The sequence below is a fragment of the Balaenoptera borealis genome (assembly GCF_965194805.1).
Source record: "Balaenoptera borealis genome assembly, chromosome: 8".
Lineage (NCBI taxonomy): Eukaryota > Metazoa > Chordata > Mammalia > Artiodactyla > Balaenopteridae > Balaenoptera > Balaenoptera borealis.
In genome coordinates, this window is record NC_138865.1 from 98,482,442 (window position 1) to 98,508,699 (window position 26,258).

Below are 26,258 nucleotides of genomic sequence, written 5' to 3' on the forward strand. Positions count from 1 at the left end.
CTGTTTTTAAAATCTCCAAGGTAGGCTGCCTCAGTCATTATACTTGAATCTCCCTGGAATGACTTACAAAAACCCTGTGGATGACCAGTGAATTCAATCTTTCTTCCATTCAAAACCTTACTGAGGATGTGCCATGTATTCATCCAACAAATAATTACTGAGTACTATTCAGGTCAGTGGGAGTAAGAAAGCAAAGCAAAAAATAAAGCCAAACAAAGCAAAAACAAACACAAAAAATAAACAGTAACAAGAACCACTCCCAAGTTCCTGCTCTTGTGGTGAAAGAGTACGGACTTATAAACACACTATGGTCGACAGCATAATGGCAGATAGTGGTAAAGGGACAGAGCGATGGGAGTGCTATTTCAGAGGGCTGTGAGGAGAAGAAGCCATGTGAAGAGTTACGGGACAGTATTCCACGCCAAGAGCACAGAAAGCACCATGGCCATCGGGCAGGAATGGGTATGGAACACACAGGAAAGAATAACAAGAAGGCTGGTATGATTGAAGCACAGAGAGCACAGGAGAGGAACAGATAAGGCAAATGAGAGCAAAGAGGCAGGCTTTGGCCAAATTCTCTATTCCCCAGGCTCAGTATTAGGCAGGGAAACAGAGGGACATAACACGGGGTCCCTGCCATTAAGGAAACCCACAGCCTGGTGGGGCAATAAATCAGTAAATAGCAGATTGATAAATGCCATCCCCAAGGTAAGAACAAGGTGCTCTGGGAGCTCAGTGTTTGGCACCTCAGCCAGGAACGGCTTTCTGGCAGAGGAGACCCGAGAGTTTAGAAGGACAGGAGGGCTAAAGGAAGGGGAGGTAGAGGGCTGGCAGAGGCAGCTGATGCTAAAGAAGCAGGCAGGGGCCAGATCACAGAAGACGTGTGCAATTAGTGGACAAACTGAAAATGGTGGTGATGATGGCACGGGCTCCATATCCCAGGTCGACCCCCTCACGTCCCAGGGCCTCAGGCAAGGTGGTTCCTCATTCGAAAGTTGTGCACAACACCTAACAGGTTGTTGTAAGAATTATAATACGTTTAGCGGATAAGCAAAGTATCTGCCTATGAGAAAAGCTAAACAGATGTTTGTTCAAACAAACGAACCAAACTTCATGCAGAAATATATGGGCACCACCAGTCCGTCCCATCAGGAAACTTGCATAAGCCTCTTAGATAGCCTCATCCACCAGAAGGCAGAAAGCAGAAGCAAGAAGAACTACAATCCTGCAGCCTGTGGAACGAAAACCACATACACAGAAAGATAGACAAATGAAAAGGCAGAGGCCTATGTACCAGATGAAGGAACAAGATAAAACCCCAGAAAAACAACTAAATGAAGTGGAGATTGGCAAACTTCCAGAAAAAGAATTCAGAATAATGATAGTGAAGATGATCCAGGACCTCGGAAAAAGAATGGAGGCAAAGATCAAGAAGATGCAAGAAATGTTTAACAAAGACCTAGAAGAATTAAAGAACAAACAAACAGAGATGAACAATAACTGAAATGAAAACTACACTAGAAGGAATCAATAGCAGAATAACTGAGGCAGAAGAACGGATAAGTGACCTGGAAGACAGAATGGTGGAATTCACTGCTGTGGAACAGAATAAAGAAAAAAGAATGAAAAGAAATGAAGACAGCCTAAGAGACCTCTGGGACAACATTAAACGCAACAACGTTCGCATTATAGGGGTGCCAGAAGGAGAAGAGAGAGAGAAAGGACCAGAGAAAATATTTGAAGAGATAATAGTCGAAAACTTCCCTAACATGGGAAAGGAAATAGCCGTGCAAGTCTGGGAAGTGCAGAGAGTCCCAGGCAGGATAAACCCAAGGAGAAACATGCCGAGACACATAGTAATCAAAGTGGCAAAAATTTAAGACAAAGAAAAATTATTGAAAGCAACAAGGGAAAAATGACAAATAACATACAAGGGAACTCCCATAAGGTTAACAGCTGATTTCTCAGCAGAAGCTCTACAAGCCAGAAGGGAGTGGCATGATATACTTAAAGTGATGAAAGGGAAGAATCTACAACCAAGATTACTCTACCTGGCAAGGATCTCATTCAGATTCGATGGAGAAATCAAAAGCTTTACAGACAAGCAAAAGCTAAGAGAATTCAGCACCACCAAACCAGCTCTACAACAAATGCTAAAGGAACTTCTCTAAGTGGGAAACACAAGAGAAGAAAAGGACCTACAAAAAAAAAACCCAAAACAGTTAAGAAAATGGTCATAGGAACATACATAACATAATTACCTTAAACGTGAATGGATTAAATGCTCCAACCAAAAGACACAGGCTTGCTGAATGGATGCAAAAACAAGACCGATATATATGCTGTCTACAAGAGACCCACTTCAGACCTAGGGACACATACAGACTGAAAGTGAGGGGATGGAAAAAGATATTCCATGCAAATGGAAATCAAAAGAAAGCTGGAGTAGCTATACTCATATCAGATAAAATAGACTTTATAATAAAGAATGTTACAAGAGACAAGGAAGGACACTACATAATGATCAAGGGACCAATCCAAGAAGAAGATATAACAATTATAAATATATATGCACCCAACATAGGAGCACCTCAGTACATAAGGCAAATGCTAACAGCTATAAAAGAGGAAATCGACAGTAACACAATAATAGTGGGGGACTTTAACACCTCACTTACACCAATGGACAGATCATCCAAAATGAAAATAAATAAGGAAACAGAAGCTTTAAATGACACAATAGACCAGATAGGTTTAATTGATATTTATAGGACATTCCATCCAAAAACAGCAGATTACACTTTCTTCTCAAGTGTGCACGGAACATTCTCCAGGACAGATCACACCTTGGGACACAAATCAAGCCTCAGTAAATTTTAAAAAATTGAAATCATATCAAGCATCTTTTCTGACCACAACGCTATGAGATTCGAAATGAATTACAGGGGAAAAAAACGTAAAAAACACAAACACATGGAGGCTAAACAATACATTACTAAATAACCAAGAGATCACTGAAGAAATCAAAGAGGAAATCAAAAAATACCTGGAGACAAATTACAACAAAAACATGAGGATCCAAAACCTATGGGATGCAGCAAAAGCAGTTCTAAGAGGGAAGTTTATAGCAATACAAGTCTACCTCAAGAAACAAGAAAAATCTCAAACAATCTAACCTTACACCTAAAGGAACTAGAGAAAGAAGAACAAACGAAACCCAAAGTTAGTGGAAGGAAAGAAATCATAAAGATGAGAGCAGAAATAAATGAAATAGAAACAAAGAAAACAATAGCAAAGATCAAGAAAACTAAAAGCTGGTTCTTTGAGAAGATAAACAAAATTGATAAACCATTAGCCAGACTCATCAAGAAAAAGAGGGAGAGGACTCAGATCAATAAAATTAGAAATGAAAAAGGAGAAGTTACAACAGACACTGCAGAAATACAAAGCATCCTAAGAGACTACTACAAGCAACTCTATGCCAATAAAATGGACAACCTGGAAGAAATGGACAAATTCTTAGAAAGGTATAACCTTCCAAGACTGAACCAGGAAGAAATAGAAAATATGAACAGACCAATCACAAGGAATGAAATTGAAACTGTGATTAAAAGTCTTCCAACAAACAAAAGTCCAGGACCAGATGGCTTCACAGGTGAATTCTATCAAACAATTAGAGGAGAGCTAACACCCATCCTTCTCAAACTCTTCCAAAAAATTGCAGAGGAAGGAACACTCCCAAACTCATTCTATGAGGCTACACTCACCCTGATACCAAAACCAGACAAAGATAGTACAAAAAAAGAACATTACAGACCAATATCACTGATGAATAGAGATGCAAAAATCCTCAACAAAATACTAGCAAACAGAATCCAACAACACATTAAAAGGATCATACACCATGATCAAGTGGGATTTATTCCAGAGATGCAAGGACTCTTCAGTATACACAAATCAATCAATGTGATACACCATATTAACAAACTGAAGAATAAAAACCATATGATCATCTCAATAGATGCAGAAAAAGCTTTTGACAAAATTCAACACCCATTTATGATAAAAACTCTCCAGAAAGTGGGCATAGAGGGAACCTACCTCAACATAATAAAGGCCATATACGAGAAACCCACAGCAAACATCATTCTCAATGGTGAAAAACTGAAAGCATTTCCTCTAAGATCAGGAACAAGACAAGGATGTCCACTCTCACCACTATTATTCAACATAGTTTTGGAAGTCCTAGCCATGGCAATCAGAGAAGAAAAAGAAATAAAAGGAATACAAATTGGAAAAGAAGAAGTAAAACTGTCACTGTTTGCAGATGACATGATACTATACATAGAGAATCCTAAAGATGCCACCAGAAAACTACTAGAGCTAATCAATGAATTTGGTAAAGTTGCAGGATACAAAATTAATGCACAGAAATCTCTTGCATTCCTATACACTAATGATGAAAAATCTGAAAGAGAAATTAAGGAAACACTCCCATTTACCACTGCAACAAAAAGAATAAAATACCTAGGAATAAACCTACCTAGGGAGACAAAAGACCTGTATGCAGAAAACTATAAAACACTGATGAAAGAAATTAAAGATGATACCAACAGATGGAGAGATATACCATGTTCTTGGATTGGAAGAATCAATATTGTGAAAATGACTGTACTACCCAAAGCAATCTACAGATTAAACACAATCCCTATCAAATTACCAATGGTATTTTTTACGGAACTAGAACAAAAAATTTTTAAATTTGTATGGAGACACAAAAGACCCCGAATAGCCAAAGCAGTCTTGAGGGAAAAAAAACGGAGCTGGAGGAATCAGACTCCCTGACTTCAGACTATACTATAAAGCTACAGTAATCAAGACATTATGGTACTGGCACCAAAACAGAAACATAGATCAATGGAACAAGATAGAAAGCCCAGAGATAAACCCACACACCTATGGTCAACTAATCTATGACAAAGATTAGTTGAGGCAAGTATATACAATGGAGAAAAGACAGCCTCTTCAATAAGTGGTGCCTGGCAAACTGGACAGCTACATGTAAAAGAATGAAATTAGAACACTCCCTAACACCATACACAAAAATAAACTCAAAATGGATTAGAGACCTAAATGTAAGACCGGACACTATAAAACTCTTAGAGGAAAACATAGGAAGAACACTCTATGACATAAATCACAGCAAGATCCTTTTTGATTCACCTCCTAGAGTAATGGAAATACAAACAAAAATAAACAAATGGGACCTAATGAAACTTCAAAACTTTTACACAGCAAAGGAAACCATAAACAAGACGAAAAGGCAGCCCTCAGAATGGGAGAAAATATTTGCAAACGAATCAACAGACAAAGGATTAATCTCCAAAATATATAAACAGCTCATGCAGCTCAATATTAAAAAAACAAACAACCCAATCCAAAAATAGGCAGCAGACCTAAACAGACATTTCTCCAAAGAAGACATACAGCTGGCCAAGAAGCACATGAAAAGGTGCTCAACATCACTAATTATTAGAGAAATGCAAATGAAAACTACAATGAGGTATCACCTCACACCAGTTAGAATGGGCATCATCAGAAAATCTACAAACAAATGCTGGAGAGGGTGTGGAGAAAAGGGAACCCTCTTGCACTGTTGGTGGGAATGTAAATTGATACAGCCACTATGGAGAACAGTATGTAGGTTCCTTAAAAAACTAAAAATAGAATTACCATACGACCCAGCAATCCCACTACTGGGCATATACCCAGAGAAAACCATAATTCAAAAAGACAGATGTGGACTTCTCTGGTGGCACAGTGGTTAAGAATCCGCCTGCCAATGCAGGGGACACGGGTTTGAGCCCTGGTCTGGGAAGATCCCACGTGCCACGGAGCAACTAAGCCCGTGCGCCACAACTACTGAGCCTGTGCTCTAGAGCCTGTAAGCCACAACTATTGAGCCCGTGTGCCACAGCTACTGAAGCCCTCACGCCTAGAGCCTGTGCTCCACAACAAGAGAAGCCACAACAGTGAGAAGCCTGTGCACCGCAACGAAGAGTAGCCCCCGCTCATTGCAACTAGAGAAAGCCCGCGTGTAGCAACGAAGACCCAACACAGCCAAAATTAAAATAAATAAATAAATTTATTAAAAAAAAAAAAAAAGACAGATGCACCCCAATGTTCATTGCAGCACTATTTACAATAGCCAGGTCATGGAAGCAACCTAAATGCCCATCAACAGATGAATGGATAAAGAAGATGTGGTACATATATACAATGGAATATTACTCAGCCATAAAACGGAACGAAATTGGGTCATTTGTTGAGACGTGGATGGAACTAGAGACTGTCATACAGAGTGAAGTAAGTCAGAAAGAGAAGAACAAATATTGCATATTAAAGCATATATGTGGAACCTAGAAAAATGGTACAGATGAACCGGTATGCAGGGCAGAAATTGAGACAGATGTAGAGAACAAATGTATGGACACCAAGGGGGGAAAGCGGCGGGGGGGTGGGGTGTGTGTGTGATGAATTGGGCGATTGGGATTGACATGTATACACTGATGTATATAAAACTGATGACTAATAAGAACCTGCTGTATAAAAAAATTAAATTAAAAAATTAAAAAGAGAAAAAAATATATGGGAAAGATCAGCACTGTTCAGGATGATCGTGAGGTTGGGCTGGAGGAGGGGCAGGATGGAAGCTGCCATGGTATTCCCGAGGAGGATCCAGAGACAACGCCTAGGTTTCTAGCCTGGGCAAGTTCTTCAGAAGAGGAACAGGTCAGGGCCTTTCTCCCAGATAAGAAGTTCAAGATGAGGCTAATTAGTCTGAAGACAAACCTTGAAACCAAGGACAGTGTCAGGGACTCAGGAGCCTCATCCTTTTCCAACTAAAGCACAAAGCAAAATCAGGAGAGCCTCATTTCACATGCTACACACCTTCTACTGCTGCGAGTTTGGTGGATATAACTTCAGAGCTTCGTTATACAAGTTTTTATCTTTTATTAAGTTTAAGCATTCTGGGAAGTACTCCGGTCCTACAGGAATAAGATTCATACACACACAAGCTTGAGACTTGGGAAGCATAATGGATTTCATTTCTACCAATAGTCCCTACATAAAATCAACAAGGGACCTTTTTAAGACCTGCATAATTAGAGTATCTGGAGAACGGGAATGCAGGAGTGTGAGCTTTATTGAGCACCACTGCAGATTCTGAGGTATGAGAAGCACCAATTGGAACCAGAGTTCTACTTAAAAGGAATCTTACACTACCCCTGATGAATGACCATCCAGCCCAGTGTTTGCTCAGCCTCCTTAGTAAGAATCACCTGGGGAGCTTATTAACCATACACACGCCTGAGTCCCGTCCCAGCCCAGCTGAACCAGATCCTCCAAGGAAGCCAGAAGCTGAATGCTTAACAAGCACCCCAGGTGACTCTTCCTTGTCCCCGTCTCAGCCCTTAGGAAAGAGTCATAACTGCTGAAGCCTGAGGCTCCAGTACTGGTCAGGGATGGGGTGAAGCAGAACACCCGGCATCGTGCCGCTTCGACTCCATATCACTGCCAATCAAAACTGTGTCAGGGCACCGCCAGTAGGCATGGCCACTCAACTCAGACAAGCTGGGTTTCCTTCAGGTGTCTGCAAACACCACGAGAAGAGTGAATCATCAACCAATTTTGATTTTAAGACACTGAAGTGAATTTCGAGGATGATCACTACTGACTCAAAAGCATCTGCTCTATCTTCTGAGCTATGGAGCTCCTCCCGTTCATTCAAAGACATTTGCTTTACCCTCAGCTTTTCAAAACACATGATAAAAATAAGGTGCGCGTACGTAATTGTTAACATTTTCAGGTGTGGAAATTGAAATCAGTCTGTCTAAACTAACATTTGATTGCAACTTATACCCTACCTAGTTCGAAAGAATATTTGAAGCAGAAATAAACAGAAATAAAGATACCTCTCACTGTTCGCTGCTCCTGAGCTCTCGCGACGCGCACTGGGTCTCCGGGCCGCAGGGCCGCTCGAGCCCTTTGGGTAGTGGCTGAAACCCGGCGGAGGGGCGACCAGCACGACACCAATCCGGGAGCGAGGCAAGTTGGAAACGCTCCGAGCGGCGCCGGAGTGACGTCACGAGCCGGAAGGGGCGTGGCGTGCCTTCTTCTTTGCCCCGCAAAGTGCAGTGAGGAGCTGCGCTCGCGACCGCCCCCTATCCATACGTCCTCCTGCCCAGCCTATTGTATCTGAGCCCCGCATTGACGTCAGACCCCAGAGCTCAGTAATAGGAGCCGGTGGGTGGAGCCTGCGGGGCCTGGAGTGCCTCGGGCGCTTGCGCGACACGTACCCCAGGTCACCCGCTGGAAAGACACCTTCCTCCCTGGGGAGCGGGAAGAAGCATCCAGGCCCCAGAGGGCGGGGTTTGCAGCACCCGAGGTCGCCATGGCTACCGAGCCCGAGACCCCTGTGGCGGCCTTGGCTGCGGATCCCGCGGTGCCATCGCTTGTGGATCGTTACTTCACTCGCTGGTACAAAGCGGGTAAGTGGAGAATGATGTCAGTCTCTTCTGGGCCCAATTTATCTGACAGTATAGGGACTATGACACGCACCTTCCCCAGCGCTTCCTCCCCATGTCAGAAGGAACTGGATCTCTCTGTTCCCCTGTAGGCCAAGGGAATGGCATTTGCAAGGACGTGGAAAGCAGCAGGGTGCATTCTGGGTAGGGCGAGCGCAGTGCGAGTTCACGAGGGTGGGTTGCTTGCGGGAAGATGGTAGACTAAGGTGAGATCCCCGAGGGAGGCAGGAGCTGGATTGCAATCTCCTTGAGTACCTAAAGGGATTTGAGGGGCTCAGTCCTCCAAGAAGAGTCGATACATAAAATGATTTAAATGGTAGCGGTCTAAACTAAGGTAGAGGCATAGGGATGGAGAGAAGAGGGTGGGTTAGAACAGAGGCATTTAGAAAGCAGAATCTCACAGTTTTACTTTAAGGAAGTCGCTGGTATTACACATTTGCCCCTTATTAGTAGGTATCCTGTTGTACAGCTTTGTGTACCCAGCAAATATCAGTGATGAGAGCATCGTTGGGGACCCTCCTCTAACCCAACTTGCTCCCATTCATTTAGGGATAATAGGTATACTCATCTTTTACAATATTGAAATATTTTACAATAGCATACGTTTTATTAGCCAGACTTAGTGTAACCAACCGTCCGGTTAACCCTGGATTGACGTGTTTTCCGGAATCCATTACTTTCAATGCTAACATCAGGACAGTCCTGGGCGAACCAGTATGAGTTAAGTCTCTCTAAAACTGACCAACAAAACATGCTACTAAATTAAAGAATACATTACTAATCACTTTTTTCTAATAGAAATAATGATTGTACTCATTTTAAAGTGAGGATAAAAAAAGGTGGAGCAAAGAGTTAATCATCATTTCAACATTGAATGAATGATTCCATCTGGACCAGATATCTTTAAATACTTTATGGTCAGCCTTTAGGTATATCTTTTTGAGTAATGAAGGGATACCAGTGATGTATGTGTCCAGCCTTCATAATTAACTACCTCTATGAACCAAAGAAAGTACTACACAGTGGTAGTAAATATTGACTCAACAGCCATCAGACTCATTCATTTCTTCTAGATGTCAAAGGAAAACCCTGTGAGGACCACTGTATACTACAACACTCTAACCGGTAAGCAAATTGGGGATTTTAAATTATCAAAAAAATTTTTTTTCTGGCATTGTAGCCTGGTATGGTCTTGTACTGAATAAATATTCATTAAATGATTATCTTCCACTGCATTGAGATGGTATTATTTATAGTAGGAGTTTGGTTGACAAGAATGAGTCTTTCAGTGCCTATGCTAAACAAATAAACTTGCTTACCCAAACATCCCAATGAAGGACCACACCCCCAGTCAGCTACTACCTCAAGTAACCAGCCTGTGCCTAACCACTGAATTGCCCAATCCCATGGAGAGGGCTAGGGTAGAAGCACAGATGGTATCCTGTATATACCGGCATGCCTTACTTTTCTCTCTTCCTCCTCAGTGCTGTCTAAACACCTCTGGTACGCTTCCCTTTTGGGGAAGGAAATTCAGTCCCATTTTCTCCATTTTTATTACTGCATGCTTCTCTTCAGTTAAGCTCCAATAGTAGCCAGAGGAAAATGGGGGGAAATGATAGGCTGACTAAACAAATGTCAGCTCAGCTCTTCTTGTGCCAGTAGGAATACTGTGTTATAGGGGGAAGAATCATACCAAGCGATAATACAGGATCAATTTTTGCTCCTCATAGAATATGTGTCATCACACTGGCAGGATCCCATCCAGTTCTTCAAAGTGGAAAAGCAATTAAAAGCATTTCCTATCAAATCAGTACCAACTGTAGCAGACTTCAGAACAAAGTCTCTGGGAAATTCAAGCGGGTATGTTCCTGTATTTCTCTACCTAAATCCTCTATTATCACAATAATGACAGAGCCAGCCGGTCTCAGAACCCAGTAGTGTACGCTCAGCATACTTCCCTGGCAGTTAGAGATGATTTTAAGAATACTTAAGCTCTAGGGAAATTCTCAGGCCAAAAAAATGAGGTATTTCAGAAGGTATATTATCTGTCATATTAGCTTCTGGGCCACCATCCCTATCATCCCCAGGATGAAGGATGGAGAAGGTGGGCCTTTGAAAGAACAACTCTAATACCAATATAACAAGATATTTTGTCCCTTCTAGTTTTGTTCAGCCAGTATTTCGAATTCTATAAAATTTAGATGGTCAATACTTCTTTATCATATATTTTCACATGTGAACTTAAAAGTAAAATAAAAGTCCTGAGGTAGTGAAAAAAAAATCAATCTGGGAAAATATACAGCATTTGCTTCGTATCATTTCCCATTCCTAAATCATTGCCAATTTAATACCATCTAGCTACACCCTCTACCTCCACGTAGTGTTTAGTTATAGAAAATGTTACCTGTGCCCTCTACAATTCTAGGCAAGATGGACATTTTACTGTTAAAGGAGGGTATCACACCAAGGACAACTCAATACCATACTAAACTATCCTGACAAACCCCCTGGAAAGGAAAGTTTCAGTGGATGATTTAGGTCCTTCATTTACTGAGTTCATACTAAGAGTTTCTGCTAATTACCTCACTGTTCTGCAAGACCCTTGTTTATACCCCCCTTTGTAGGCCTGAAGGCCCCTAATAACCTGCCTTATAATTATTGATTTTTCCTCAGTCAGGAAGCAAGTGGACTTTAAAAAGCGTGGACCATTCTTAAAAGTCTACAAATTACAAGTAAAACAGTTAGTGCTTGTGATGTTCCTGTCATCAATCTTTGTCCAAAATAGTAGCACTGTTGTTACTACTGAGGAACAGAGAGGGACCTGCACATGGAACCCACTGTAGATAAGCTTTGATCGCATCTCAGCACTGCCCATCAGTTATTCTCCCAAGGGAGGTGACCAAAAGGGGTTAAAACACTTCTTTCTGACACAGAGCCAGTGGAAGACAAACCATCTGGGACAAATCCCCAGCCCCTCCTCCCAAAAGTGGGGAGTCACACTGACTAGTATTTTGAAACGAAGTACTCGCAGGCAGAGGAGTGAAGCGCATGCAGTAACACCTGAATGCGGTCTAATAATGTTGTGAGTGGGAAAGAGGCCATAAAGAACAGCATCTTGACCTCAGATGTTCACTGCAGTAAAAATTCCTGGGAAAAAAGAGCAACACATGAGACATGCTTGCATCCATTTCCCATGAGCCTCCTTGTACTGGGTTGGCCAAAAAGTTCGCTCTGGTTTTTCATGTTAGGGAAAAACCTGAATGACTCTATAGATATTTGTCAGAACCTCCCCAGATATATCCATACAGTGGAGTACATGAAAGTATAACCGTGCCACAACATTCAAACAGACATATGTCAAAATGTAGTATTTGCTAGCGGGTTATAGGATAATGAGTAAGTTACTCTTATCTGCTACTTAAAACTTTTCTGTTTTCCAAATTTTCCTCAAATTGCATTTTTTTTTAATTAGAAAAATATCCCTTCTTCAGAAAGTCTCAGTGATTGACCTAATAAAGAAGTTCCTTTCTCTATTAAGTTCTAATATAAAAATAAGGTAGGAATCTTAATGAAACTAACTTTGTACAATATTGCTGTCATTCTCTATAATGTTGAATTTTATATTATTGCTTATTGATGAGATTTTCCTACATTCCTTTTGAAATCTTTACACTTGGCTATGTGCAGCTTTCTCATGTACAGTTAAATATAAAGTATAATAAGATAAAATATATTCTTAATATGTAACTAAACTACCTATTATCACATTTGTCTTAGTCTGCTTTTTCCCCTAGAGCCTAGGATGGTGCCTAGCCCATAGAGGCATTTAATATATAAATATTTGAATAAATGAATGGTTTTTCTGTACTTAAGTCATTTTTATTTAAAACACTAATTCCAGGAATATATCCTATTGTAACTCTGAGGGCTGCCTCACAAAGAAAAGTGAAAATGTACATCAATTAATTTTTTTCTTCCCTTTTATTATCAGGGGGCACAGATTCTAACAGAACTTGCACCTCTGTGTAAGATTTACTGCTCTGATGGAGAAGAATACACCATATATACGTGAGTTACTTTTTAACCACAGTTTTGGAGAAACAAAGAAGATAATATTTTTCTTCAAAGCAATTTTTTCTTTAAATAGCTGTGTTAGAGGACGGTTGATGGAAGTGAATGAAAACATCCTCCATAAGCCATCCATTCTTCAAGAGAAGGTAAAAGGGTCTGGGGAAGTAAGATCCCATCCACACACTTTTTATCTGATTTTTTACCATTTGACAGTATTAAATATTCTATTTCCCTTCTAGCCATCCACCGAAGGCTACACTGCAGTTGTGTTGCGCAAGTTTGAAGAAAGTAAAAGCATAACAGAAGGGTTTACTGACACAAAAACAGTATGAAGAAGTCGTGGTGAAACGCATCAATGCCACGACAGCGACCTCATGAGGATTAAGATTGAGTAAAAACAACAGGGCATTCTTATCCTTACCTGGCCTACCAGTCAGTGCACTAAGGAAGAACCAGAGATGCTGAAATGTACTTCACACCCGGCCATCTGCAGGGAGGCCTGATCTTAAAACCTGACCTAGTTTTCCTTCTTCGTCTTGCATAATAAGCCTTGATTCCATTTTGTCTTCAACCTCCCAGATCTGCCTGCCCATGTACTCACTCTGTTCTTTTGCTTTTCTCTTTCTAACAACTGGCAAGTGACAGACATTTTTCTGATTAAAAGCCAACAAACAAAGCACATTGAAGAAAATTTGAAAAAGATAGAAAAGACAGCAAAATAAAAAAATAATTTACCCATCATCCTGTAACCCGTTAGTAAATACTAGGTTTTGATGTAATTCTGTTTGAATATTATGGCATGGTTATTGTTTTTGCCTCAATTTTCCATCACTTTGAAGTTGAAAAACAACTGGCCTTTCTTACCCAATCTACTTCAGTGTGACACGACCAAAACATCTGGTCCCACCCCTTCTGCCCCAACTCCCCCGCTCAGGTTGCTGGGAAGAGGCAGGGTGTAGAGTGTACCTTCTCTATGTCTATGGGTTGGCCTTCAACTCTGAACAATGTAGCACTGTAACACTGGTTTCTTAATGAGGGACACATGAAAAGGCTTTGAAAGGGGCTTTGCTAACATGGAAGTATCAATATTATAATGCTGTATGAAGTAACATGTGCATTTGTGATCTCTCAGTCTCACACTCTAGTTACAGAGTAACCAGCGAAGAAGTTCCCGAGAGGTTCCTGGAATTCGAAGACACAGATGCTTTTGAACAGAACAAAAGCTTTCATATCATTTAAACAATAAACAAAAAACTATGAATTTATGGTTTAAAATTGTATACTTGTTTACATTGAATTTCAAATAAAAGGACTTTTAAAACTGTTATTTTTCCTTAAGGGCTGCAATACATACATACATATAAATATATGGTTTTAAATAAAACGATTATCATTGACATGTAAATTCTTTTGGTTCTCTATCATCTTATGCTGTTGAAGTGATAAGTTATCCCTTTCCTACCACCACTTGCATTTAAATAAGAGAATTCTCATTTCAGGTATGTAAACTCTTTTGTAAATAAATCTTTTAAAATTATTTTTGACTTACAAGGAAACTTTTAACTTAAGTGCCAGCATGACTCTCCCCTAAGTAGACCCACCAGATGTGATACAGGTAGTAACTCTACAAACATCTACCTTGATAGTGCTATGAGGTGAAAGTGTAAGCACAAAACAGCAAATCCCCATTTCAGGTAGCACAAATGATTTCCAAAGATGTCATAAAACAAAGATACTAAAGATAGTAAAAGAATTATATATCTATTTTACATATAACGTTACCTCACATCATTTTCCCATTATTTCCATTGTAATTTAAAAGAATATTTTGGTTTCAGGGCATAAAAATCAAAGCTACAGTAATCAAGACAATATGGTACTGGCACAAAAACAGAAACATAGATCAATGGAACAAGATAGAAAGCCCAGAGATAAACCCATGCACCTATGGTCAACTAATCTATGACAAAGGAGGCAAAGATATACAATGGAGAAAAGACAGTCTCTTCAGTAAGTGGTGCTGGGAAAACTGGACAGCTACATGTAAAAGAATGAAATTAGAATATTCCCTAACACCATACACAAAAATAAACTCAAAATGGATTCGAGACCTAAATGTAAGACTGGACACTATAAAACTCTTAGAGGAAAACATAGGAAGAACACTCTTTGACATAAATCACAGCAAGATCTTTCTGGATCCACCTCCTAGAGTAATGGAAATAAAAACAAAAATAAACAAATGGGACCTAATGAAACTTCAAAGCTTTTGCACAGCAAAGGAAACCATAAACAAGACAAAAAGACAACCCTCAGAATGGGAGAAAATATTTGCAAACGAATCAACAGACAAAGGATTAATCTCCAAAATATATAAACAGCTCATTCAGCTCAATATTAAAAAAACAAACACCCCAATCCAAAAATGGGCAGAAGACCTAAATAGACATTTCTCCAAAGAAGACATACAGACGGCCACGAAGCACGTGAAAAGGTGCTCAACATCACTAATTATTAGAAAAATGCAAATCAAAACTACAATGAGGTATCACCTCACACCAGTTAGAATGGGCATCATCAGAAAATCTACAAACAACAAATGCTGGAGAGGGTGTGGAGAAAAGGGAACCCTCTCGCACTGTTGGTGGGAATGTAAATTAATACAGCCACTATGGAGAACAATATGGAGGTTCCTTAAAAAACTAAAAATAGAATTACCATATGACCCAGCAATCCCACTACTGGGCATATACCCAGAGAAAACCGTAATTCAAAAAGACACATGCACCCGAATGTTCATTGCAGCACTATTTACAATAGCCAGGTCATGGAAGCAACCTAAATGCCCATCAACAGACGAATGGATAAAGAAGATGTGGTACATATATATAATGGAATATTACTCAGCCATAAAAAGGAACGAAATTGAGTCATTTGTTGAGACGTGGATGGATCTAGAGACTGTCATACAGAGTGAAGTAAGTGAGAAAGAGAAAAACAAATATCGTATATTAACGCATGTATGTGGAACCTAGAAAAATGGTACAGATGAGCCGGTTTGCAGGGCAGAAGTTGAGACACAGATGTAGAGAACGGACATATGGGCACCAAGGGGGGAAAACTGCGGTGGGGTGGGGATGGTGGTGTGCTGAATTGGGCGATTGGGATTGACATGTATACACTGATGTGTATAAAACTGATGCCTAATAAGAACCTGCAGTATAAAAAAACAAACAAACAAAACAACTAATACTAAACTTTCATTGGGTTATTTGTATGGAAATATGTTAATATAAATGTTTCAGACATTACATGAAATTTCTAAAAATCTTATATGTTCTGGTATAATGTTGTAAGTCATAATCCTAGTTATTACCTTAAAATGTATATCTCAGAAATAACTAATTTTCTTGTCAACTGCATTATGAACTTTCATCAAATTTTTAACTGTGGTCATTTTTAAGTCTTTTGTCATTTACAGACAGTTCTGTGTGTACTATGATGCTTTTGCAAATATGTTCCTATAAAAGGGTTTCATCTTAAAAAAAAAAAATTATTAACATACAACTTCGGAATGCTTTCTTTAAGTAATTTTTAAATTTCAAGGATAAACTTTGTTGAAAGTTTTAAATTTTGCATGGCTTCACTCTTTGTAAATAAAGGAAATCAAGTATCCTAATATTTGAAAATATACAATAATAAATAAATTTTTGAAATCAAAAAAAAAAAATCATGTTTGATGATTTTTATAAAGAAATATTTTATAAAGGTCATAACCAAGCTGAGTGCATCCCATTTTCTCTCCAAGGCCTACAGTAAATTCAAGTTTCCTTCAATAAAATATTGACTAGCTAATTGGTAGTACTGTGCTTCTTCAGGATCTTGCGAATATTGACAGTGATGGCTGACCCAGATAATGATCATCAGACGAGCTTATAGAACTACTGCCATTTGGCAACTGACAGGTCCCATTAGATTTCAAAATAAATTTCGACGCACTGGGATACAAGCACAAAAAAACAAAGTTAACTGTACTACATCATAAGGACAGAACTTATAACCAGATCCTTCTATCAAAACCCACCCCACAAAAACAAAAGCTTTAAACCGTAAAACTAAAAAGACTAAAGTTGTTTATTTGTTTTATAATGAACATTCCAAAGGCATATATATAAAATGTATGCTTACTCAGAATTTATTTTAAACAGCTTAGTTCAATTATTCTCTGTCTTCTACCTTCTGTTCCATCAGTCACTACTCAGAAGTACAAAAACTACTTTTTAAGCCAGTAAGATAGGCTTAGGATTCCAGCTAATATTCAGGGCAGACAGGCCAGCTATGCTAGAACGAGAACTAAAACCGTCTCCTAGTGAGTTCCTCCAGGATTCCGTGGAGTGAGCTCCATGGCCCTGCTTTTGGGTGGGAGCGGGACATGCATCACAACAGATTTCCTGTGCTCTGTGAAACCCTTACTAGAGAACAAACGTGTGCTCCTGGCATGGATGATCTGTGACAGAGGGGACAGCGGAGGCCCAGTCATACTCAGTGGACAGAGGGACTGAAGAAGAGTCCACAGGTTTAAGGAAAACCCTGCATCACCCAGACTACTGTGTCTCTTCTGCTGCAACTTGGTATAGCAGATGATAAGCTTAAATTTAAAAAAATAGGAAGTTAGGGTAAAATATGCCAAAAGTGATCATATATTCAAAATAGTTTCTTTGGATTAAACTGTCATTAAGACAGTAGGGATATTTGGTTTGACTTAAAGAACATAATTCATGGCAACGTCCCATTCTAAAATCACACTGCAATTAGAAATATAGCAACTACCATGGCATTTAATAGTTGTCAGAAAGCTTCACGATCGGTTTCATGATCAGAAAATAAAGCAAGATTTCAGTTTGTTTTCTTTACAAAATTGTTCAGTTTCTGAAATATAAAGGATCATTTGCTTTCTAAAAATGTCAGCTTTGCCACATGGTGTTCCAGAGATCTGACCTCAAAAGCTTCTCAAGTTTTACCATCCACAGAATCTTTATTTGTAACTGAGACCCATCTGTTGTTTTCCATTTGAAGCTGGAAAGAATTAAGAAAATTAGTTTCTGCTTTACTTTACTCTTAAAATAACTGCAAAATTAAATAGTATCTATTTCTTTTGCACTCTCCTTTAGACTAATTTTTTAAATGTAAGTTTAAGATACACAAATTATCTTACCTTCTTCAGCAGTTTATAGCAAAGTGAGAGAAGTTGGACCAAAGTAGCCATTATGCATCTTGTCTTTGTAATACTCTTATCAACCTATAGTGACAGAAAGCAAGCAAACCAAATTCTTATAAGCAGGCCTTCAAAAGACTTTATCATTTATTTAGTTTGAAAATGGTAAAAATTTCTTCATTATAGAAATCTAAGGGATCTCAAAGGGTATACAGATTAAGGCATCTGAGCTGACTTGATGACCTGAGGTCCCAGAACACAGAAGCAGGGATTGTTGCCCAAGTCTCATGCCAATTTCATGGAACCAAAGGAAGAATGGATGGAAAATCAACCTGTTCTATTTCAGATGGTTTAGGGGCTTCTCAAAGTGCACCAAATAGTGGCAGTGAACCCCCTTCTTTACACTTCCTTGCACTCTACTTTTTTGCACTCAAACTCCCTAAAACAACAGAAGGCCTTCACTCTGAGATGTCTGTGCCCTAGTTAGTCAGGTGATGATGTTGGGATTTAAGGGTAGCTGCTCCGTGCTGTGGTATTAATCATGTCCAAAAAGCTAATTTACTTGGTGAACCTACTGCTTCCTGGGGTCAGTTATAACTGCAGATGATAAACGGTTCTTGCAGTCAAGGCAGGAAAAATGGAAATAAATTGTTCTTCTGTAGGTATTAACACTTTATTTGAAGAAAAAGGGGCTGGAAGCTAACCTAATAAAAAAAAAAGTGTGAAAGTTTCTCATGTGCTTTCCTGAATGTCCCACCCTCCCTTTTACCTTTAGAAACACTTGATTCTGCAAAGGTGTCTTAGTTACTGCCTGGAGCTGGTGGCATAGAGGAACAAGCTTGTTTATTTCCAGGAGAAGCATACGCTTATCGTCATCTTTCAGCTGAAATGTAAATAAGGAAGTTATACCAACTCCAGTGAGATTCCATCTTTTAAACCTTAAATACCTTTATACCTTAATAATATACCCTCAAAGTGGGTATTTACATCACCACCAGCACCAGGCAGGGATATGTGCATTACCTGTTTTGAGAAAGCTTGCACACTTGAAGCAAGCTTCAAACCCTCTTCAGCAAAAGCCTGGTAGAAAGGAAAAACATCAGTACGTTAGGTGTATGTCGTCTAGATAGTTGGTAAGAAATACACTCATGGATAATTTTCATACACAATTTAAAAAATAAAACCTAAACATAAAAGGTCTGTCATGGAACTTCTTTGGTTTTTGTTGTATCCAGGAAAACGCAAGAGTTTAACTGTATTTAGAAGCAGATTTCCCAGACCTGATGCAGAATCAGTCCCTGCAGTGGCTCCCCTACACCGGGACACCTCCAATTACTGTGCAGGATCACACAGACATTTGATACTTAGCCATAAAAATTATGCCTGGGCTTTTAGATGGAGCCGAAGCTCATCTCATAATATCCCCAATTATAAGAGGGTGCTGAATCTTGGAACATGGGGTCAAAAGGGTTAGATGAGGTCAAAAGTGTTAGAACATTCCTGCTTCCAGCTCAGCAAGATAGAATTTGTCACCTATACACATTCTTCAACTAGCCATTTGAGGGGATTATTTTTTCCCTATTCAGCATACATTGTACAATTTAGTGAGGAGAAGAGGATGATGGGAAAGAATACTGAAAAATACTTTAGATTATTCGGGATGATTATTTTTAAATGGTACACAGAATCTTTTAGAGTGAGAGATACCAGGGAAGTGAAGACTGAGCTTTAGGTGGCAGCAGGAAGAATGAAAAGAACAGGGCAAATTTGAGAGTGATTTGTGAAGAAAAATAATAGATCTTGGTAATAAATTAGATAAAGCATATGAAGATGCAGAACAGGGAGGCAAATAATTTCAGGGTTCACTTTAACTCTCTTTCCAACAGCCTTGCTATCATTGGATAAACTGATCTCAAGGTCAAATAGCCCTTAGCATCCTTCCCTATCCTTTAAAAGGGAAACCAGTGCGTTTTAAACATACCTTCTAACCAAACGGAATGACTCACTTACCCACATGTTCCTCATCATTCCACATTCCCACTTTCTCTGTACACATCTTCTCTTCCCTTCTAGCCTTCAAACCCCCTGGGGGCAAGATCCCTGTCTCACAGAGTACCATGGTTTTAAAACCACCTTAAAGCTGATGATTCCCAAATCTCTCTGTCCATTCTTGACCTAACCTGACACCACTCCTGTTCATCCTACTTCGGCAAAATAAAATGCTTGATTTTCTCCCTCTAAATTCGGTGTTGTCCCTCGGTTCTCTCGCTCAGTAAATGGTGCTAACGTTTACCCTGTTGGTCAAGCCAAAAACCTTTTAAAACAGAAGCCAGGTCATGCCATTGCTCCTCAAAACCCTCAATGGGTTTTCCATTATTCTTGAAAAAAAAAAAATCAAGGTTCTTCCCATGGCTCAGAGATGTCATATGTTACCACATTCCTTCTGGCTCACTACATTCCACCCACGCTTGTCTCCTTGTTGTTCTTCAGACACCTCCAGCCTATCCCTACACCTCAGGGCCTTTGTACTTGTTCTGTCTGCCTGAAACATTCGAACCCAAGATATCCATCTAGCTCACTCTCTCAACAGTCTACTCTACTCAGATGTTACCTCCTTAAAGAGGTCTTTCCTGACCACCCCCTTTCTATCACCTCTCTTCTTATCCTACAGGATTTTATCTCTCAGTACTTATATATGGGCATTATATATTTAACTTTTCATTGTCTATCTGCTCCCACTAGAATGTAAGCTCCATGGGGTGGGTACTTTCCTTTGTTCACTCTTCTCCAAAGCTCTCATCCCCAGGGTTTGACACACAGTACAAACTCAATGAATATGTGATGAACATTTTATGTAGACAGTCAGCAGATGTTGGTTTAATGAATAAGCTAACACAGGAAGAAGGTGAGTAGTGGATCTTTTACAGTGAAATACTCTCTATGGTGTGGTATGACTTGGAATGGATATGGGTCAAATTGAACAAAATGAATCCAGAATTTCTCCCAACTTTTTAAAAAGGGAAATAGCTCACTTATAGTCAACTTTACAGAAAATTCCGAATGAAGTATTTTCTATAATTCTTCTGACTCTGTTGACAATCATCCTCTCAAGCTGAAATCCCTTCCCTGAAGAGGCTCAGGTGAAAGCACATGGGAATGCCAAAGGAAAACACATAACATTGATAAAGTGATAGAAATTTCAAATTTCAAATGCAAGAATGCCCTTGGTTCTAGAGAGGCAAACAGACCAACATGAGAGTCAGGGGAAATAAGGAAGGACTCTTGTAATCCACTTATCAATCTAAGCCTCTAGGTAAGCGAGGAGAATCAGAGCTAGGCCTATGTGGAGTTTCATGAGACACATAGGGCAGAAGGGTGAGTGTCAGTATGTGTCTCTCCCTGAATGCCCTAAATCATCAGGAATATGGAAGAAGAAAAGGAAACTAACATGTACTGAGAATCTGTAATGGTCTCAACCCTATGACAAGTGCTTTCTTATGTGTTATTTTATTTAATCAATATCATTCATCCAATTCAATAATGAAGAAGCCAAAAAGCTTTCCTCACATTTAGGACAGTATAAGATATGCATCTGCTGACAGGATATTTTCACCTACTTGGGAAAACCTAAAACTTAATATTGTATCTAGTGACTATCAAAGCCCATTCTACTTTATCCCTATAATATTTAAGTTTTTTTCCACTAAGATAACCAAAACAGCTCCACAAAATGCTACTGCAGTCCCCTGCTTTTCTACCACTATCTATAGTACACATGTGCTGTGTATGTAGGTAAACATACAAACATGATGCAGTAAATCATCATGCAGCTAGTAAGAAAACTAGCTATCACGAACTTTTAGCCCAGAATTAAAGTATCAGCATAGGGGAACTCCCTGGCGGTCCAGTGGTTAGGACTCGGCACTCTCACTGCCAGAGCCCTGGGTTCGATTCCTGGTCAGGGAACTAATAAGATCCCTCGAGCTGCATGGCGCAGCCAAAACAATAATAATAATAATAAAAATAAAGTATTAGCATAAAATGGAAATAAAACATACCTCTAGTTGATGAATTAAATCCTGGGAAGTTTTTATTGGCCCCTCTCCCCTGAAATAAAGTGATTAAGGAGGTAAGAAAAAGTTATTGCCTGGAAATTGATTTTATATTAAAGTTTTAGAGCATTTTGTGTATTAACAGATCCCAAATTTTGAAGAATAATATTGAATAGACTAATAACATTGTAACTATTCTTAAAGCAGCTTTAACATTTAACTATTACCTCTTAAGGCACTTTAAAAAAAAGCTGGTAAGCATTATATATGTTAATTTTATAATGTAAAGAAACTTAAAACTGAGAAGTTATATTTAAGTTTTATTTTTCTTTTTTAACCTTCTTCATTTTGTTTCATAAGTTAAAGATATGAGATCTGATAATATGCCTTAACTAAAAGGCCTTTGTTCCATAATGGAAAAAAGGTCAGACCAAAATCAGGACATTCTTATTTTTGATTCTAATTTCAACTCTGGCAAGAATTCAGTTGTTTCTGATGAGGCTGTCAGTTAAGTTTCAGTTCTGAGTCTATAAAATAATCATAGTAATATTTGTGCTACCACTCTCATCAGAAGATTAGAGAGTATCATACTGAAAACTACCAAGAATTCAGAACTTTACAAGTGAAAAGTAAATTATAACAAAAAGCAACAGAATGCATTAAGATGAGCAATAGCCCGGGCATGAATCAGAAGATCTGAAAGCTAGTTCACCAGTTCTGCCTTTTAATAGCTATGAGATGTGAACAAAACATTCTTATTCTCTGATAAACTGTTGTAAGGATCAAATGAAATTATAACGCAGAAACTATTTTAAAAACCATAAGGCACTGGTAAGTGTGAAATTTTTAAAAACCATAATGCAAAAAACTAGAAAAGCTAAAATATATAAATTTTAAAGAAATATGAGTAACTGTATATAAATGATAAAGAAATTATATAAATTGTTAAGACAACCTTACATGACAGCCTGAAGAAAAGCTATTAAATTGCTCAGGAAAACTACAAAACTGGATACTGTGAAGACTAACAGATGAGTCTCAGAAAGAAGCAATTAGATGAGGCTGGTAAACCATCATCTTAAGGGAAAACAGAAAAATTGTTTGGGGAAAAACAGGTATACCGACAGGGTTGGTAGAAAACAAAGCCAGCTTGAGGTTTTACCACAATCATATTACCAGGACTTGCCAAACTGGCACAAGGTGTTATCCATTACAGAAAATGCATTTTCTTTTCCTGAACTTCAGTGGCTCCTGTCCAATAACCATATTCCAGTAACAAGTCCCATTCCATAGAGCTTTAGTTACCCCTATTCCTCATGCTTCCTAGTCTCTGTGGGATGCATGTCACCCCTTACCAAAATCCACTATTCTGACTCAGAAATAAAAATTGCTGACCATATATAATCCTGAAATATTCTGAAATAAGAAACAAGAAACAAAAGGGGCAATCGCAAACTTAAAAAAATTTCTATTGATGAATCCTTTATGTGGGAAGATTTTATATACCAAACTATATTCAGTAAGTAATAACTTATTTCTCGAGTTTCTATTGGTCAAAAAAATTTTTTTAATCTGATTTTTATCACCATGAGATAATTAGCATGATTCCATCTCAAAGGAAAGATCTTTGTTTCTATGGTTAATCTTCACATTTCAGTTACCCACACATTGAGTGTGGGTAAACAAAGGAATTCCATTTTACTTCCTTTTTCAGACCTGACTCATCCGATTTTTAAATGATATGAACCAAGAAAGGAGGTCAAAATTAGTTTTGGGAAAACTCAATCCCTGGAGAAGCTTGCTAAGAATTAAGAACAAAGGAAGGAAACCACCAAAGGGGGGGAAAAAAAAGGTCTCCAATGATGGAAAATATGGAAAGATATTAACAAATGACTGCTAACCAGAGGCAAAATTATTCAACTCCTATCATTTCTCCTTCACCCTCCAGAGGAATCATTTCCCTTGAAAAGGTAGAAGACATCATCAAGACAAGAATGAATGCTTCTTCCTCACTCCTAATCTTCCTTCCATATGAAGGAATCTTCACAAGCACAGCATCCCTCACTTCACTCTGCTCTCTCACTTATTTCACCCCATAGAAGAGGGTGGACATTTATTGACCTTTTCAGTCTTTTTGGTGACTCTGTGAAAATAAATTAGACATGGTAGCCCTTTCTTTTCTCCTTTTTCTCCTGGTAGTAAAGGTGCCTTTGGGATATACCTAGTCTTCCAAGTATTTTAAGAGATACATTCTTCCCCTACAGGGTAAGATTTCTTAATTCTAGGGATTATTTTTAAAAGCCTACTTGTCTATGGCTATAAACCTCATTATTGAGTATCAGCTCTATCAGTATAAATGTTACTGGCCCCATCTGCCTATTCTTTTGTTTATTTTTTCATTTTGTTCAGAACTTTAGTGGGGGAAAGGGGCTATTTATTGAGCCCAAAAGCCCACACAGTTGTAGAGATCCCAATTACTTTAACTGAGCTTAACACTCCAGTCCAAATGGATTACATTCCAGATTACTGAAATAATATGCAGGTGTGAACGACTGCTGGTTATAATTTCAAAATCAAAATGAGTAGGCGAGAAGCCATAACACTGAAGATATCAAGTATCTTCCAGTTTCTAAAAATGAAAAAGATAGATATCAGAAAATGAAAAGCTCGAAGTTATTCCTTGAGAAAATTCTAGAACAGGTCATTGAACAGAAAACAGATAAAATTTTTAGCAACATGGAAATACTGTACCGTATGTATAGTCTTCCATTATTATAATGGAAGACAAATGTGAGCGACATGGACTTCATTGAGGCATTTGACCAACAGTCTTGTAAGGTGAACAAGACAGAGAATGTAGGTCAGGTAAGTGTAAAGTTAGGGAAATTCTCTGCTACATAATGAATACTGATCCATGGAGGTTTGGCACCCTATTGAGGTGGTAGACCTCATGGCTCTATTCTTTGGTCTGTATATAATCCGTCACTGTGTAAAGATTTAAAAGGCATGTTTTCTTTTCTTTTTTATATCTTTATTGGCGTATAATTGCTTTACAATGTGTGTCAGTTTCTGCTGTATAACAAAATGAATCAGCTATAAGTATACATATATCCCCATATCCCCTCCCTCTTGCACCTCCCCCTCCCACCCTCCCTAGCCCACCCCTCTAGGTCGTCACAAAGCATCGAGCTGATCTCCCTGTGCTATGCAGCAGCTTCCCACTAGCCACCCATTTTACATTTGGTAGTGTATATATAAAAGGCATGTTTTCTAAACTTACTGATGCTGGCTGGGAGAGACACTGATATATGGGATGACAAAAAGCAGAAAGCAAAATTATTTCAAAATTATGGAAGGAATCATACACAAACCTAGAAAAGGATCTCTTCTAAATCTAAATCCTAGTTAAATGAATGTCTTCTTGTTGCATTCACTTAATTGTCCTAAGAACTACTTATAGTCTTTTTACCATATATTTGAAACTGACTTTAACCTATCAATGTAACATGGCACTTTTTCTTTACACCAGATATCATTAAGTTCATTTTAAAAGATCAGAATGTAACTACATTTACCTAGTAAATAAATACAGAGAATAGGCCATACTGGACATGTTCCGTCCATATCGAACAATCTCGTCCTCCTGATCCTCCCACTTCTCGATCTCGCAGTTGGCATCAGAGGTGAGCAAACCCAGCTTGAGTCCAAGCTTTGCTATCTTGGCTTGCTCCTACAAAACATACATTTTAATCACAACAATGTAGTCATTAATTATGTAAAAGGAAGATTAAAAGTAAGACTACTGCAAAGAAAAAGGTCTTGCCTCAGAGTCAGGCTTGTCTGGCTTTAATGATTTCAGGTTTGCGTTATTCTTCTGTGACAAGAAAAAGATTAGGGCGTCTTAAAAATAGGTACAGTTAATTGTGAAGAAATGCAATAGTCATAGAAAGCATAACAAAGTACCTGTAATAAAATTTTAATATAAAAATTTTCAGTACAAACTGAAACTATATTAAACTGTTTAAGTAAAAACAAACAACTACAGTTGACCCTTGAACAACGTGGGGCTTAAGGGCATTGACTCTCTGCCCGCAGCTGAAAATCTAAGTATAACTTACAGTCAGTCCTCCGTATCCGCAGTTCCCCTGTGTCTGTGGTTCCGCATCTGTGGATTCAACCAACCCCAGATGGTGTAGCACTGTAGTATGTACTATTGAAAAACATGCACAAAAAAGTGGACCCCAAAGTTCAAACCCACGCTGTTCAAGGGTCAACTGTAATTGCAAATACTCTACTAATATGTGCGTTCAGCTTTGAAGAAGTAGTTAGTTA

General features: G+C 38.8%; 2 protein-coding genes and 1 long non-coding RNA gene across 6 annotated transcripts in view; 1 reads left to right on the top strand and 2 right to left on the bottom strand.

Moving 5' to 3' along the window:
- The window catches only part of LOC309634290, a 66,842-nt gene extending 58,684 nt beyond the window's left edge, over positions 1-8,158 (bottom strand). For all 4 annotated transcript variants that reach the window (XR_014247924.1, XR_014247925.1, XR_014247926.1 and 1 more), the window contains exons 1-2: positions 7,977-8,158; positions 6,952-7,049 (exon numbers count right to left, since the gene is read on the bottom strand). This is a non-coding gene — a long non-coding RNA (uncharacterized lncRNA). The remainder of the gene's footprint in view (positions 1-6,951; positions 7,050-7,976) is intronic.
- Positions 8,159-8,301: 143 nt separating this feature from the next.
- LOC309634258 (protein Abitram-like) lies at positions 8,302-16,514 on the top strand. Its single transcript, XM_082404231.1, has 6 exons — positions 8,302-8,552; positions 9,662-9,713; positions 10,319-10,448; positions 12,580-12,656; positions 12,736-12,805; positions 12,899-16,514. Exons 1-6 carry the CDS (start codon positions 8,456-8,458, stop codon positions 12,989-12,991), a joined length of 519 nt encoding a protein of 172 aa, XP_082260357.1. The 5' UTR covers positions 8,302-8,455; the 3' UTR covers positions 12,992-16,514.
- Positions 16,515-16,775: 261 nt separating this feature from the next.
- Positions 16,776-26,258, bottom strand: part of CTNNAL1 (catenin alpha like 1) — a 60,504-nt gene continuing 51,021 nt past the window's right edge. The window contains exons 13-19 of the mRNA XM_082403966.1: positions 25,750-25,800; positions 25,502-25,656; positions 21,933-21,981; positions 18,898-18,954; positions 18,644-18,757; positions 17,875-17,958; positions 16,776-17,735 (exon numbers count right to left, since the gene is read on the bottom strand). Of these exons, the coding sequence (XP_082260092.1) occupies positions 17,670-17,735; positions 17,875-17,958; positions 18,644-18,757; positions 18,898-18,954; positions 21,933-21,981; positions 25,502-25,656; positions 25,750-25,800 (576 nt within the window). The 3' untranslated portion in view covers positions 16,776-17,669. The remainder of the gene's footprint in view (positions 17,736-17,874; positions 17,959-18,643; positions 18,758-18,897; positions 18,955-21,932; positions 21,982-25,501; positions 25,657-25,749; positions 25,801-26,258) is intronic.

Bases quoted from the DNA above. Each gene is read 5' to 3' on its own strand.
- LOC309634258 (XM_082404231.1), top strand. From the start codon at position 8,456: ATGGCTACCGAGCCCGAGACCCCTGTGGCGGCCTTGGCTGCGGATCCC. The intron at 8,553-9,661 runs GTAAGTGGAGAA...CATTTCTTCTAG, and splicing joins CACTCGCTGGTACAAAGCGG to ATGTCAAAGGAAAACCCTGT. The intron at 9,714-10,318 runs GTAAGCAAATTG...TGCTCCTCATAG, and splicing joins ATACTACAACACTCTAACCG to AATATGTGTCATCACACTGG.